The sequence below is a fragment of the Phaseolus vulgaris genome, chromosome 6 (assembly GCF_051622355.1).
Source record: "Phaseolus vulgaris cultivar YP4 chromosome 6, ASM5162235v1, whole genome shotgun sequence".
NCBI classification, from domain to species: domain Eukaryota; kingdom Viridiplantae; phylum Streptophyta; class Magnoliopsida; order Fabales; family Fabaceae; genus Phaseolus; species Phaseolus vulgaris.
The window spans coordinates 31,015,350-31,028,500 of record NC_143503.1 but is presented as its reverse complement, the minus strand read 5'-3'; the positions used below and the strand labels follow the sequence as shown (position 1 = coordinate 31,028,500).

Below are 13,151 nucleotides of genomic sequence, written 5' to 3'. Positions count from 1 at the left end.
GGTGAGGCAAATGATTGGATAAAGAGTTTCGTTGTTAAATATATTACCAGACCTATTTTATTGTGTGACCTTTTAATTTTTACTGTTTATGTTTTGTACATATTTATATAAATCTTAAAATTAAAAAAATGAGAAAACAGTCGCTACAAGAAAATGTTCTAATAGCAACTAATTTAGAAACTAAAAAAAATAGTTTCTATAATAACTAATTTAGATACTATTTTATAAACTAAAAATTATTGGTTACTAAAAAGGTATCTATTATTAATAAAAATTATAGTATAATTAGATACTATATTTTTGGTAGCTAATAATAAAAAATAAATAAATAAAATTTATAGAGATCATTTTTTTAGTCTCTTGTTAAGATGCAATTAGAAACCATTTTTTTAGTCACTTTTAATCTATTTTAAAAACTAATTTTTGGTCTCTAAAAATAATAAAATTAGAAATTAATTTTGTACTTTCTAATCATCATATAGTTAGATACTTAAATTTTTAGGCACTATTATTTGAATTTAGATACTAATTTTAGAGTAATTAAATTTTATAAAATTAATTATTAATTTATAATTTATAAAATATTTTTAAATTGATATGAATAAATTTACTAATTTATTAATTTTAGTATAATATTAAAATAACTAATATCAATTTAAAAATTATATTTAAAATAGTATTTTAATCTTTTAATTCTATTTAAATATAAAATTAAATTAATAATAAATTCAAAATATTATTTAAATTAAAAATTTAATAAATTAATTTAAATATAGATGCATATTTTTTAAAAACTAATTTAATTTTTAAATCTGAGCAAATAGTTTCCAGGTTTTCAATTTCTAAGTCTCTCTTTAACTAGTAAAGTCTCACTCTGCAAACGCACCCTGCAAACATCTGCAAATGCACTGCAACGGCGGTGACTACGACAACGCACCTGCAGAAAGGGCGACGGCAACGCACCTGCAGCAATGGCGACGGCAACGGCAACGGATCCTGCAGCAACGGCGACGGCGACGGCAACGCATCCTGCAACAACGGCGACGACAACGCACACTCTGCAACAGCAACAACGCACTCTACAACAATGGCGCTTTTGTGCTCCGAAGGAGGTCAACTTCTTCAAGCTTATCATCGTAAGTTTTGATTCGTGTTCCATCGTCTTTGCTTTTATTTTTGTGCTTGCTCATCGATGTTCTGCGCAACTTTACTCACTCTATCTTCCCATTTTAGAACCCTAGATTTTGTTTTCATGTTATATTATTGCTAGTTGAGTGTTTGTACATGAAGAACTGTTTTTGTTATTTGTTTCTTACAAAAACCTTCAAAAGTTGGCACAGACGAATCTGTTTGCACGAGCTTGGTAGGATGTCAGTATTCAATTTCGAGGTGTTGGTCCTATAGCAGCCAGATAAAACAATGATCCAAACATAAATTAACATAAATTAAAGATTAGAGTAAGTTGTCTACCGTGTTATTTGTTGATGGCCAATGATAGAGGGACTATTAGTGATCTGCCATTTGGTTTCTTTATAACTGGACCTGCACCATTGCTATTCTCTCTATCTATTTCTCTCTTACATTCATATCTACTCGTTCATTTATTTATTTTTGTGCAAGAAGGCTGTAAATGAAACCAGTGTCTAAATTATTTGATTTGCAATTAATTATTTTATTTGAGGGCTATGCAAATATTTTCCTGGTTGCATGAACTGATTTACTGATGAATAATTGGGTTGAATGTGGGTTTGTTACTCTGATTTATCATATAAGATTATATTTTGTTAATGGCAATGGGAGTAGTTACTGTTTTTTCCATTTTGAATGATTGGCGGCCACTTATTCTTTAACTTGTTATTTTCCACTATTGTTAGGGTGATAAAAAAAGTCCATAGTTGAAGATTTGTTGTAGGAAACATACATGTGTTGTTCAACCCAAATCGTGGTGACATTAAACTGGGCCATGTACTATGAGTAAGCATTATACTATTTTGCATGTATAGTCATTTCTATTTGTGCATGTGCTTCATTTTTTAAACTTTTTAATATTATATTTTTTGGGTCAGGGTTGGTGCAAATTATTTTACCTTAAATAAATCCATTTAATTGTCTGTAGTTAATTATGTTGTCTAATCTTCTTTTTATTATTATGGAAACTTGCTCCATTTGGTCAGAATTTTACTTGATAAAGTTTACAAATTGTCACAAGAATGGGGCAACATCCATGTTATTATTGCTGGGGATTTAAATAGTGTTCCAAAGGTATGATATTGCTTTATACTTACTAGTTTACCTGTTTCAGATTAGTTATCTAATATGTTGTTATTTCATTGTCTTTTGTTTTGTTTCATCTTATGATGTCAGAGCGCCATATATAAGTTTCTGTCTTCATCAAAGGTGAGTTTGGCATCTCCTTGTCATGGTATATTCTCTCTTGCCTTTTAGCTTACTTTTGTGTGGTATCTGAAAAATTTGACTATATGTAGTGTCTCAAACCTTCAGTAGATAATTTATCTGTGGATTACAGATAATGGAGGAACCGAAAGGGTATGAGGAAATGAGGAACATATTCAGATCACAGATTCCTGATGATGCCAGGTAGTTTTTATGTCTTTCCTAAATCTTAGTCTTGGTTGCTATCTGGTATAGAAAAAGAACAACGCAATTATCAATTATGGAACAGATTAAGGATCATTTATTTATCAAGACTGTAGATTATTTGTTGATACGGATAATGTGGTATTTTGTTGCTCTTAATAATTTAATAATATTATTGCCTTTATTGTTGATTATTTCTTTGTTTATACTGTAAATTATGTTGTAATTATATCCTTTTTATTTGTTGTACCTAATTAGGCTATAGAACATCTAATTGATTTTGTAATCTTCTTTCCCTAATTACTAGATTTCCTTTGTACTATGTTTCTATATAATTGATAGAGCTGGGAACTCTCCTCTAAACCAAGATGTTCACTCAACCAGTTTCTTGCCTCTGTTTCAAGTATTGTTATTATTTGTCCCATTTTAGAGGGAAGGGTATCATCATTATTTATGTCAAACTTTAGGTCTTAGGTATTCTGTAATAATCATTTGGGTATCTGGTGCAGCATTTCGATGACTCTTTCAAGGCAATTGTTATATAGATGGAGTGTGGAAGAACTAAGACTTGCAACAGGGGCGAAAGGAATCACTTATCTTCAGCACCTGCTCAAACTCCGTAGTGCTATAGTGGTGTTCCTGTATGCTGTTTTAATCTGCCAGATAAAATTGTTACCATTGGCTATTTCGGCAACTTCTTTGTAAAGATTATACATGAAATATTAATATGGAAACTCTAAAGATTTTCATTGGATATTCAAACAGTTGTATATTTCCCACTTAATCTTCATAAATCTCATGTAGTTATTGCTGCGGGGAGACCATAAAACAAGAGATGATATTGGGGAGCCCTTAGCAACATTGAGATTACTACCATGAACTTGAGATTAGATATTGAAATTAGTTTTTGACGCATCAACAGATCTTAAAATATTCCAAATTAATTGATTTTTACACTTGATAAAAAATAAAAATAAAAAATAAAAATAAATAAATAAATAAATAAATAATATTTTATAATAAATTACATTATTTAGAGACCAATATAGTGACATTTTTTGGTATTTATATATTTGGTCACTAAATGAGTTTCTATATATTTTGGTTACTAAATTGGTTTCGATAAAATTAGTTATTAATTTGGTTTCTATATAATTGGTCACTAAATTCGTTTCTATATATTTGGTTACTAAATTGGTTTTTATTTAATGGTAACTAAATTGGTTTCTAAATTAGAATCTAAATTGGTATCTAAAATTAGCGACCATGATTTTAGCTACTTAAGACTATTAGTTTCTAAATTAGTTTCTAATTAAGTTAGTGACTATTTTTATCATTTTAGAAACCAAAAATTTAGTTTCTAAAAACACTTTTTCTTGTAGTGTGTCCTGCACACTACAGATCTATAATTTCAATGTCATGAAATTTCTTAATTTTTGTTTGATTTATTTTATTGAATTATTTACTATATTCTTTTATTGGAATATTTCTGTGCTATGTTGATATAACTAGCGATTTTTTTTTCAAAACAGTAAACATTGGTCTGAATTAGTCATATGTGCATCTTAACAAATAGTGTAAGTTCAAGAGAATGTTGATTTATGCAGTCAAAGAAACAAATATCAAAATACATAATATAAGAAAAAACTTAGAAAAGTAAAGGAAAACTCAGATATAAATATTTGTATTTTATAATCAAATTTATCTTAGCTACATTTGGTGGTGTAAAATCTCTTTTTCTCACAATGGTTCATTAAAATTGTAAAGAAAATTATTATAGACCACTTTAATAATATAATAATGTATATTAGAATTTTAAATTTTATTGTTTTGAGTGATTAAGTGGGTTTTTTTTTATGAATAAAATATCACTATCCAGTGTCAATTTTTCCAAGTGCTATAACCAACAACAAAATAGATACAAATGATATTGTGAGTGTTGTTCCAAAGAGATAAAATGAAAACAACATAATTATCTATTTGAAATGGATAATGATATATTAACAATCTTAAATTTTTTATATAATTATATTATAATTTCTAATATTATAATTTTAATATTTTAATATTATTTAATTACAAATTTAACTTTTATTATATATTTAGAATTATTACAAAATAGATAATTATTATAGACCACTTTAATAATATAATAATGTATATTAGAATTTTAAATTTTATTGTTTTGAGTGATTAAGTGGGTTTTTTTTTATGAATAAAATATCACTATCCAGTGTCAATTTTTCCAAGTGCTATAACCAACAACAAAATAGATACAAATGATATTGTGAGTGTTGTTCCAAAGAGATAAAATGAAAACAACATAATTATCTATTTGAAATGGATAATGATATATTAACAATCTTAAATTTTTTATATAATTATATTATAATTTCTAATATTATAATTTTAATATTTTAATATTATTTAATTACAAATTTAACTTTTATTATATATTTATTTTTAAACCTATTAAATCTATTACATAGAGTTGTATAATTAAATTATCATTTTCCATATTTGATGTCGTACTTGGAAAACAATCATACACGTTAGATCATCTTCAGTATAACCTCTGAAACTTTATATCATTTAATTATGGCACCTTCCAGGAAAAGTCTGAGAGCAGCCTAATTTGAAATTTCCGAAAGGGAGTAAATAGAAAGAAAAATATTAAATTATGTGAAAGATAAGTTTAGGCAAATGAATGAAAGAAAAAGAAAATGAATAGTTAGAGTTCTTGTAGTTTATTATATGGAGAAATAAAACAGATGTTTCAACCTTTACTTACCAAAAGGAATACGCTCCTTCCTTAATCTTTCATAATTTATTTAAAGAAAATTATATTTTGAAAAATTTTAGAATTGTAATTAATTTTTTAATGGGATGGGTTTATAAATAAATATATAAAATAAAAAATAAGTTTAAAATTAAATGATATAAAAAAGTATTAAATAATAATATTAAGAGTTGATATGTGATTATATAAAAAATTGTGAGTTGTGAACATATTATTACCTTTTATTTAATATTATATCTGTTTTATTATTATTATTATTATTATTATATATATATATATTATTTAACTTTACTTTTTTTCTGATTTTCGTTTTAAGAAATTATACTTTGACGTCTTAAAAAACCCTTCTGATAACCTTATTTTAATAATATAACAATATATTATACTTCAATTAAAAAATATAATTAAAATTTTTCATATTTTTAATTGATAACTAATTTTTTTTTTAGATATTAAAGTCTATTTATAAAATTTAGAGGAGAGAAACATAATTTAATTTTTCAAACAAATTTCAATAACTAATCCAAAATTTTTATGTTATGATTCTAAAAATTCATTTATATATAGTATATGAAAATATATATTTTTTAAATAAAATGAAATTTTGAGTATTAAAAGTAATATACTATTATCATTATTATTAAGAATAATATATTTCATCAATTCAAAAAATTTATTTATTAATTTGTAAATTTTATAATTTGTGAGATTCATAATTTTCAAACATAAAAATATCCACGTACATATTTTTTTTTAAATAATTCAAAAAAACTAAACTTTGAAAAAATAAAATTATAAATTTTTGAAATATTTATTTTATTCTTATAGTAAAATTTTAATAATATTTTTTATTAATCACTTAAAATGTTAATAGGTATTTTTTAAAAGATTTTCATAAATTATTGGGAGATAATTTTTTTATAAGTTTTTCATAAATTATTGGGAGAAGTCCACAAAACTTTATCTCGTTGTGATAACTTGAATTATTGATTTAAATTAAAGTATTTAAAATTTATTAAACATGTTTGAGAATATTTTCTATTTATATAAAAACTTTCTAAAAAACAATTTCCTCTGTATACAGTGGATAAATTATGTTTGATGTTATTAAAAAATTTGTGAGGTAACGAGACGGATGAATTCAAGAAAACTCGCGGTAAGAAAATTAATATAATTCATTGTAAATTAGACTTATTTAAGTTCTCTTTAAAACTCACGCACAGCAAAATTTAAAAAAAAAAAACAAACTAAGTGAACCAATGTATATTAATCTCACCCTTTTATTTAATTCAAGATTAATAACTTAAATTAATTAGTTTCTTTTTACTAAGAAATATTTTTGTGTGCAAGTGTATCCACGGATAACATGTATTACAATTATTTCTCTCCTCCTCTTCTAGTTAATAATATAGAGAGACATGATAAAAGGTTGGAGCAGAAATATATATATATATATATATATATATATATATAAAAGTAAAAATTTAGGATATAAATAAATATATATTTGTTTTAGAACGAACCTCATATCGTCGTTTAGGAGTCGAGGTCAAGATTAGTTTAAATATATATGTCTCTCTTCACCTATCGATGTCTTTTTTAAGGATAAAACCGTGACAGAGCATCAATCTCTAAAGTGGACAATACCTAGAATACGGTCATTGATCCTAACAATACTATTTCTTGGATTTGAAGTCGGAACATTGACGTTGTCTATGGGGACAAAAATATTTTTTAGCCCTTTAATTAGGGAAAACCACTCCCCTTAGACCTCGACTGCAGGACTTGTTCGGGTACTGTCAATATAGTCTCACATCGCTAAGGAGTTGAGACTAAGAATAATTTATATACTCCTTCCTCCTCCAAGATGATTTTTAAAGATCCAAACATTTTATATATATATAATAACATTTTGTCTTTAATTGTAAATTTAAAAGTTATCTCCTAATTTGATAAGACACTCCGGTTTAAAAGTAATAACAAAATAAATATTTATTTAAATAAGTCATGTCTACTAAGACCTCTTTTGAAAAGTGAAATAAATAAATAAATACTTCTTTCATGATCAACTAAACTAAATTAGTGTGTCAACAAAATTTAAATATTTAAGCTTAATATTTACATATTTTTAGTATAAAATTATTTATACGGTTACGAATAGGGCATTCACATAACTTTTAAAATAGTTATTTATAAAAACATAAAAACATCAAATTTATCATGCGTATTAATTTGTAATTGAATCATACTGTAAAACTTCTTTACATTGTTGCAGGCATAAATTACTTTTACTACAGAACTTCATGAAAAGAAAACAGTGATAAAACTTTCACCCTTAAAAAGAACAAAATGTGTGTATTCTAGTATTTCACAAACCCACAAGTTGGATTAATAAACTAAATACCCATAACAATATAAAATAATTATATATAATATAACAAAATATTATCGTAAAAAAATCATAAAACTTAACAAAAGAACAGTAAAATAAATATTAAAAAAAATAATGATATAGATTACGAATTTTAGAATCATTTATTTAAGAGAGAGTCTTTAACTTCATATCTTGATGATGGATATTTATATTACTATTTTTTATTTTATTTTTTTATCAGCAATATTATTTTTTTATATTATACTATGATTTATGCTCGTAAGTAATTTCTTGGTTTCTTCTTTATTGACCCCTGGTTCTGGTTTTCTACTGGAACACTTAACGCGGTTGAATAAATAAATGATAATAGTAGTCTCGTGGCTCTCAAATCACCAATCTTATCAATGATGTTGTTCTACCTTCAAGGAAAAGTCCGAGAGCGACCATGTTGACTTTTCCCATGCTTCAATCACTCCTCCTAATATCACTCCTAAATATATTAAATATTCCAACCTTTATTTAGATGCAGCAGACAGCAAAAGAATATGGTCTGTCTGATTAATGTTCTATAATTTCTTTCATTTTGGACGGAAATCAAAATCAAAGTATTCTTGTTTATGTTTTATTTTTTAAAAATTTATGCCATATAGATATTTGTTATTATCTAACTTCACTCATTTTTTTTCTATTTGATTTCTTTAAGTAAGACTCAACCTCTTTGTTGATTACAAGCATATAGCAATAAATGGTTCCAGATAAAGTTACTATAATTGTATAATGAATCCAGATGAGAAGGTTTAATTTTCCAAATAGATATGCTATCATTAATTTCAGTTGTGATAAACTTGATATCTACTACTTCAATTTGATGCAGATTGATCATTAATCTGGTGCATCTTTTCCTTTTCTTGTGGCCCGATAAAACTCTTTCTTTGTTAAGTTATGCATAAATTCTATTATATGAGATAGGTGCCTACAAATGATTCATGCGATTCAAAACGGACACCAACTTTTAGTACGATATTGTTAAAAGAGACTCAAAATTTGTTTATTACAATAGACCATCATCTCATTATCTATTCTTTTATGTTCAAACTAAAGTATCATGTCATGATTCAAATTGAGTTATTATATATATGATGATGGATTTGATTTATATCATGTGATGATTGAATTTAATTGTATCAATTAATGATTCATCTTATACACTTAATTTGTGTTAAGAGGTTTTTTTTCCTTAGTATATAAAATCTTAAGTGGCTTAAAGTCTTTTGTGCAGGACACACAAAAGTATGCACGAGTGAAATGAAACAAAGTTTTGAAACACGAAAATCTAGTTCTAATTTTCTTTCTCTTATGTTTCTTCTTGTCTTTTTATGTATCTGTTTTCTAAATGCTAGGAGATAGTTTACTTCTTTGGTTTAATTGTTTTTTTTCTTGTGTATTATTTTCTTCATCTTCTTAACTGAGAACCAATACCACATATAAGCAAGGAAAACATAATTGAAAAAAAAAATCCAATATAATGAGCAGTTAAATTATTCGATGATATTAATCATTTTAAAAAAAGTTTGATATACCTTTTTTTCTCTCATGTTATTGAAATTTTGAAGGTAAATATTAGGAAATTAGAGTTAAGTGTAGATAATTTAAATTAAAAGCTATATATTAGCGTACATCATATTTTATGTGAGCTAACAAAGCGTTTTCTATATATTATTTAAAATAAGTTCAGTTTTAAAAATTTTAAATTAGTAAAATATGTACCGTTTCGCTTCCAGTTTTTTTTTCCAGAAAAGGAAATTAAAAATATTTTAGATTTAGTCATTTACCGTACAATTTCGTGAAATGTTTTATTATAAAGCTTCCACCATGTAATCACATTTTATTATGACACAACTCTTTCTTAATTTTTCTTGAAACCCATTTTAATTTATGAATCCATGATCATTTCTACCCAGTTCCATGTGCCTTAAATCTACACAATTTACAAGAATATATTATTATAAAAAATAATAAGTTGTCAATACTACGATAAAAAGAAATATGACAAAAGAAAACTTATAAACTACAACAAAAAGTATATCCTAAAAAAAATCAATTATGTAGTATAATATGTACAATAACTATATATATATATAATAATTACGTATAATTTAATAATTATTTATTTTCTTAAAATATATTGGTTGAGCTATTTAATATATCTATTAAATATGAAAAGGCATATGCGTGGAAAAGTATATAAGTCTGAATACCTTACAAAAATAATTTTATTGAAGAAAATATAACATACAATAATTATTTAGAATGTTTTATTACGTGATGTGTTGGTTTTTTCTTTTCATTCAATATTGATATTAAAAATATTATATTTCAATTATTAAGAGAATATGTCACATTTTCAAACATTACTTACCACACATCCAATTTTTATGTCATTTTTAACAAATTAAGCTTACGTCCTATTTTATTGATTATTCTAATTATTTACTTTTTATGATATAAAACATACATTAACAAAATATGAAATTTATTTTATTTTAGTTGTTATTTTAATATTTTTATTTTAATTATGTAGAATAATATATATTAATAACATAATTATAAATTTTTTTATTTTTTTAATAAAATGAATTATACATTTTATTATAATCAATTATCATATTTGAATTTTTTTTATAATAATGAATAAATTTTAACATTATAATTTTTGTGTTTTATGTTTTTTTAGTTTATTGATTTTTTGCACTTTTTATTTATTTTAATCCTGTGTGAATAGTATATTTTTAATATATAAAAATAAGCAATGATCCTAATTAAGAAAAAAATCATATAAATAATTAACCACCTTCATAGTTCATGATGGATATTGGTACGTGACTTCTCGGCTTCAAGTATCCCGGACGATAATGTTATTCAGTACAAATGCTCATAATAATGTCTATTAATAAACATTGTTTCAAAGAATGCACTCACATTCTTTCTGGGGAGAATAAAGGTTAAAATATTTATAATAATATTATTCAATACAAATGCGCTGATAATAATGTCTATTAATAAATATTGTTTCAAATGCATTCACATTATTTAATATTTTTGTTATGGTATTTTCTCTTTCAAAGTTTTTTAAGGACATTGAATATATATATATATATATATATATATATATTAAAAATGCATATTTTATAGACTAAAACATACTATATTTAAATAAATAAAGTAACATTTAAATATAAAAATATAAGAAATAGGATGAAAATAAGAAAAAAGAAAAAAGAAAACAATATGTTTGATTTTAACCATGGGTTCATCGCCAGAAATGGTTGCCCCTTCCTATTGACTTGAGGTAAGGTGTCTGAGTGCTTTTGATAGTTACGAAGTTGTGGTAAATGTTTTGGAAATGTTTATGCATTCTATTTCAAACCATTTCCCTACATAGCACTCTGAACTCTTCATTCTAAACGGAGAGGAAATTGAAATAGCTCTACATTCCCAATCATAGTCAGGCTTTCCTACAGGAAGCTTAACTTGTGCATATACCTCCATATTACCAAAATGATGAAATGGATCACGAATTTTAGAATCACTGTGGCGTGTTGGCTGCTTCAGTGTCTGCCTGTAGCTGTTAATTCCCTCAAATACACTGTCCTCCTCATCTAATCAAATCAAACCAAACATTATTTTAAATTTGTGTGCAAGGGTGATATTTCGTACAAAGCGTAAATGCCATAACCACGATTCATTATTCACTATTGGATTCAAGCACTTGAAATCACCCATATGAATATCTACTGGAAACATGCAGTTTTTTGATAAAAAAGATTTAAGAATCAAACTACCTTTTTTTATCAAAAATTGATAATTTATTTTCAACTATGTGCATCACATAACCCTTTTCGGCCAACTGCCTCATACTCTACAAATTACTTTTCATATCAGGTACATAGACAACATCATAGATGTACCTGTGATCACCATTCTTCAATGTGATAAGAATTTGCCCTTTTCCAATCACCGGAATGAACCTGCCATCACCGAATTTCACTTTTGTGCGAAATGAGTCATCCAAATCTGCAAACAACTCCTTCTTACCACACATGTGATTTGTGCAACCTGTATCCAAATACCAAGTCTGATTGTTTGGAGTTTCATTTGATGTGGCTGCCATTAGTACTGCGTGATCCTCTTTATCTTGTTCGTGATTATTGTCTTCTTAAGCACAATTGGCAGCATGATTACCACCTTTTGATATGCACTCATTTGCATAATGACCATGTTTATGGCAATTATAACACTCAACATTTGATTTATTATAAACGCCTCCTTGGTGATATTCCACTAATGCAGATATTCCACTCTCAACGACATCCCATAACTCATGATAATCAAACAAAACTCTCATTTGCACACACCACCGATTGTAATTTTTTCCATCAAGGATAGGGACTGAAAATTGGGTAGAGTTCATGATAACAACCTAGCTCTTGATACCAGTTGTAGGAACTAATGGAAGGAAATAAGAAAAGGCATAAGATTATAGCAACGGATTGAACGTAATTGCACAAAATTACAAAACTGATCTTCTTCATTTTGATTCACTCAATCATATATATAATAATTACAATTTACTGGAAGCTATAAACTAGGAATACTAACAGACCTGTAAATTGACCATTAATGCAATATAACGGTGAAATAGTTTAAGAGTAATAAAATATGAATTAATAATAATAAAATCTGAATTAATAACCAACAGTTACTCACCCTACTATAGTAGATCAAGGTAAATTTGGATAATTGGACGCTGAATTTTTTCAAACTAGTCAATTCATAGAAAAAAGTGACGTTTACAACTTTTGAGTAGTTCTTTTTGAACTCTTAACACGGAAAAAGCCAAAAGTTTAGCTTCATGTATGTGAAGCAAGATTGTGTATTTGATATTGTTGATGAAGGAAGGGGAGAAAAATCATATCAAAGAAGTTGTCAAATCTTGCAAATAGATGTTTAGAGTTGAATGGAAAGAGACGACCAACTATGAAGGAAGTCACATTAGAATAAGAAAGTATTCAAAAATTGAAAAGAAAGTCAAATGCACAAGAAAGACATAATGAACTTGTTAGAAGTGAAGACTATCAATCTTGGGATGATTATTCTAGAAATACGGTCACCTTTTGATCTAAGTAGCAGAACATTAATCTTGAAAGATATTCATATTCGTACTATATAATGGGTAAATATTCTTAATTTTTGTGTTAAATAAAATTATTTTGATTAAATAATCAGTATATAAAACTTCAATAAAATTTTGAAGGATAATCTTGAACATTGTTATTATACGTTGTTAAATATGATTATTGATAAGTTTTTCTATGTATA

At 25.8% G+C, this 13,151-nt stretch overlaps 1 protein-coding gene across 5 annotated transcripts; it reads left to right on the top strand.

Moving 5' to 3' along the window:
* The first annotated feature begins 829 nt into the window (after nucleotides 1-829).
* LOC150027357 (carbon catabolite repressor protein 4 homolog 5-like) lies at nucleotides 830-3,399 on the top strand. Of its 5 annotated transcripts, XM_090304139.1 has the most exons (6): nucleotides 830-1,136; nucleotides 1,875-1,974; nucleotides 2,175-2,262; nucleotides 2,365-2,397; nucleotides 2,528-2,598; nucleotides 3,108-3,397. In XM_090304139.1, exons 2-6 carry the CDS (start codon nucleotides 1,922-1,924, stop codon nucleotides 3,301-3,303), a joined length of 441 nt encoding a protein of 146 aa, XP_090160265.1. In that variant the 5' UTR covers nucleotides 830-1,136; nucleotides 1,875-1,921; the 3' UTR covers nucleotides 3,304-3,397. The 5 variants fall into 5 exon arrangements, 3 of the variants coding, with proteins under 3 accessions (XP_090160265.1, XP_090160266.1, XP_090160264.1); XR_016521880.1 differs by lacking the exon at nucleotides 1,875-1,974 and having other exon boundaries at nucleotides 2,365-2,422; nucleotides 3,108-3,399; XM_090304140.1 differs by having other exon boundaries at nucleotides 830-1,974; nucleotides 3,108-3,398.
* Nucleotides 3,400-13,151: the final 9,752 nt, after the last annotated feature.

Excerpts from the sequence above, each read along its gene's own strand:
- LOC150027357 (XM_090304138.1), top strand. The coding sequence starts at position 904 with ATGCACTGCAACGGCGGTGACTACGACAACGCACCTGCAGAAAGGGCG. Across the intron at positions 1,137-2,174 it reads ACTTCTTCAAGCTTATCATC|AATTTTACTTGATAAAGTTT; the intron begins GTAAGTTTTGAT and ends CCATTTGGTCAG. Across the intron at positions 2,599-3,107 it reads CAGATTCCTGATGATGCCAG|CATTTCGATGACTCTTTCAA; the intron begins GTAGTTTTTATG and ends TATCTGGTGCAG.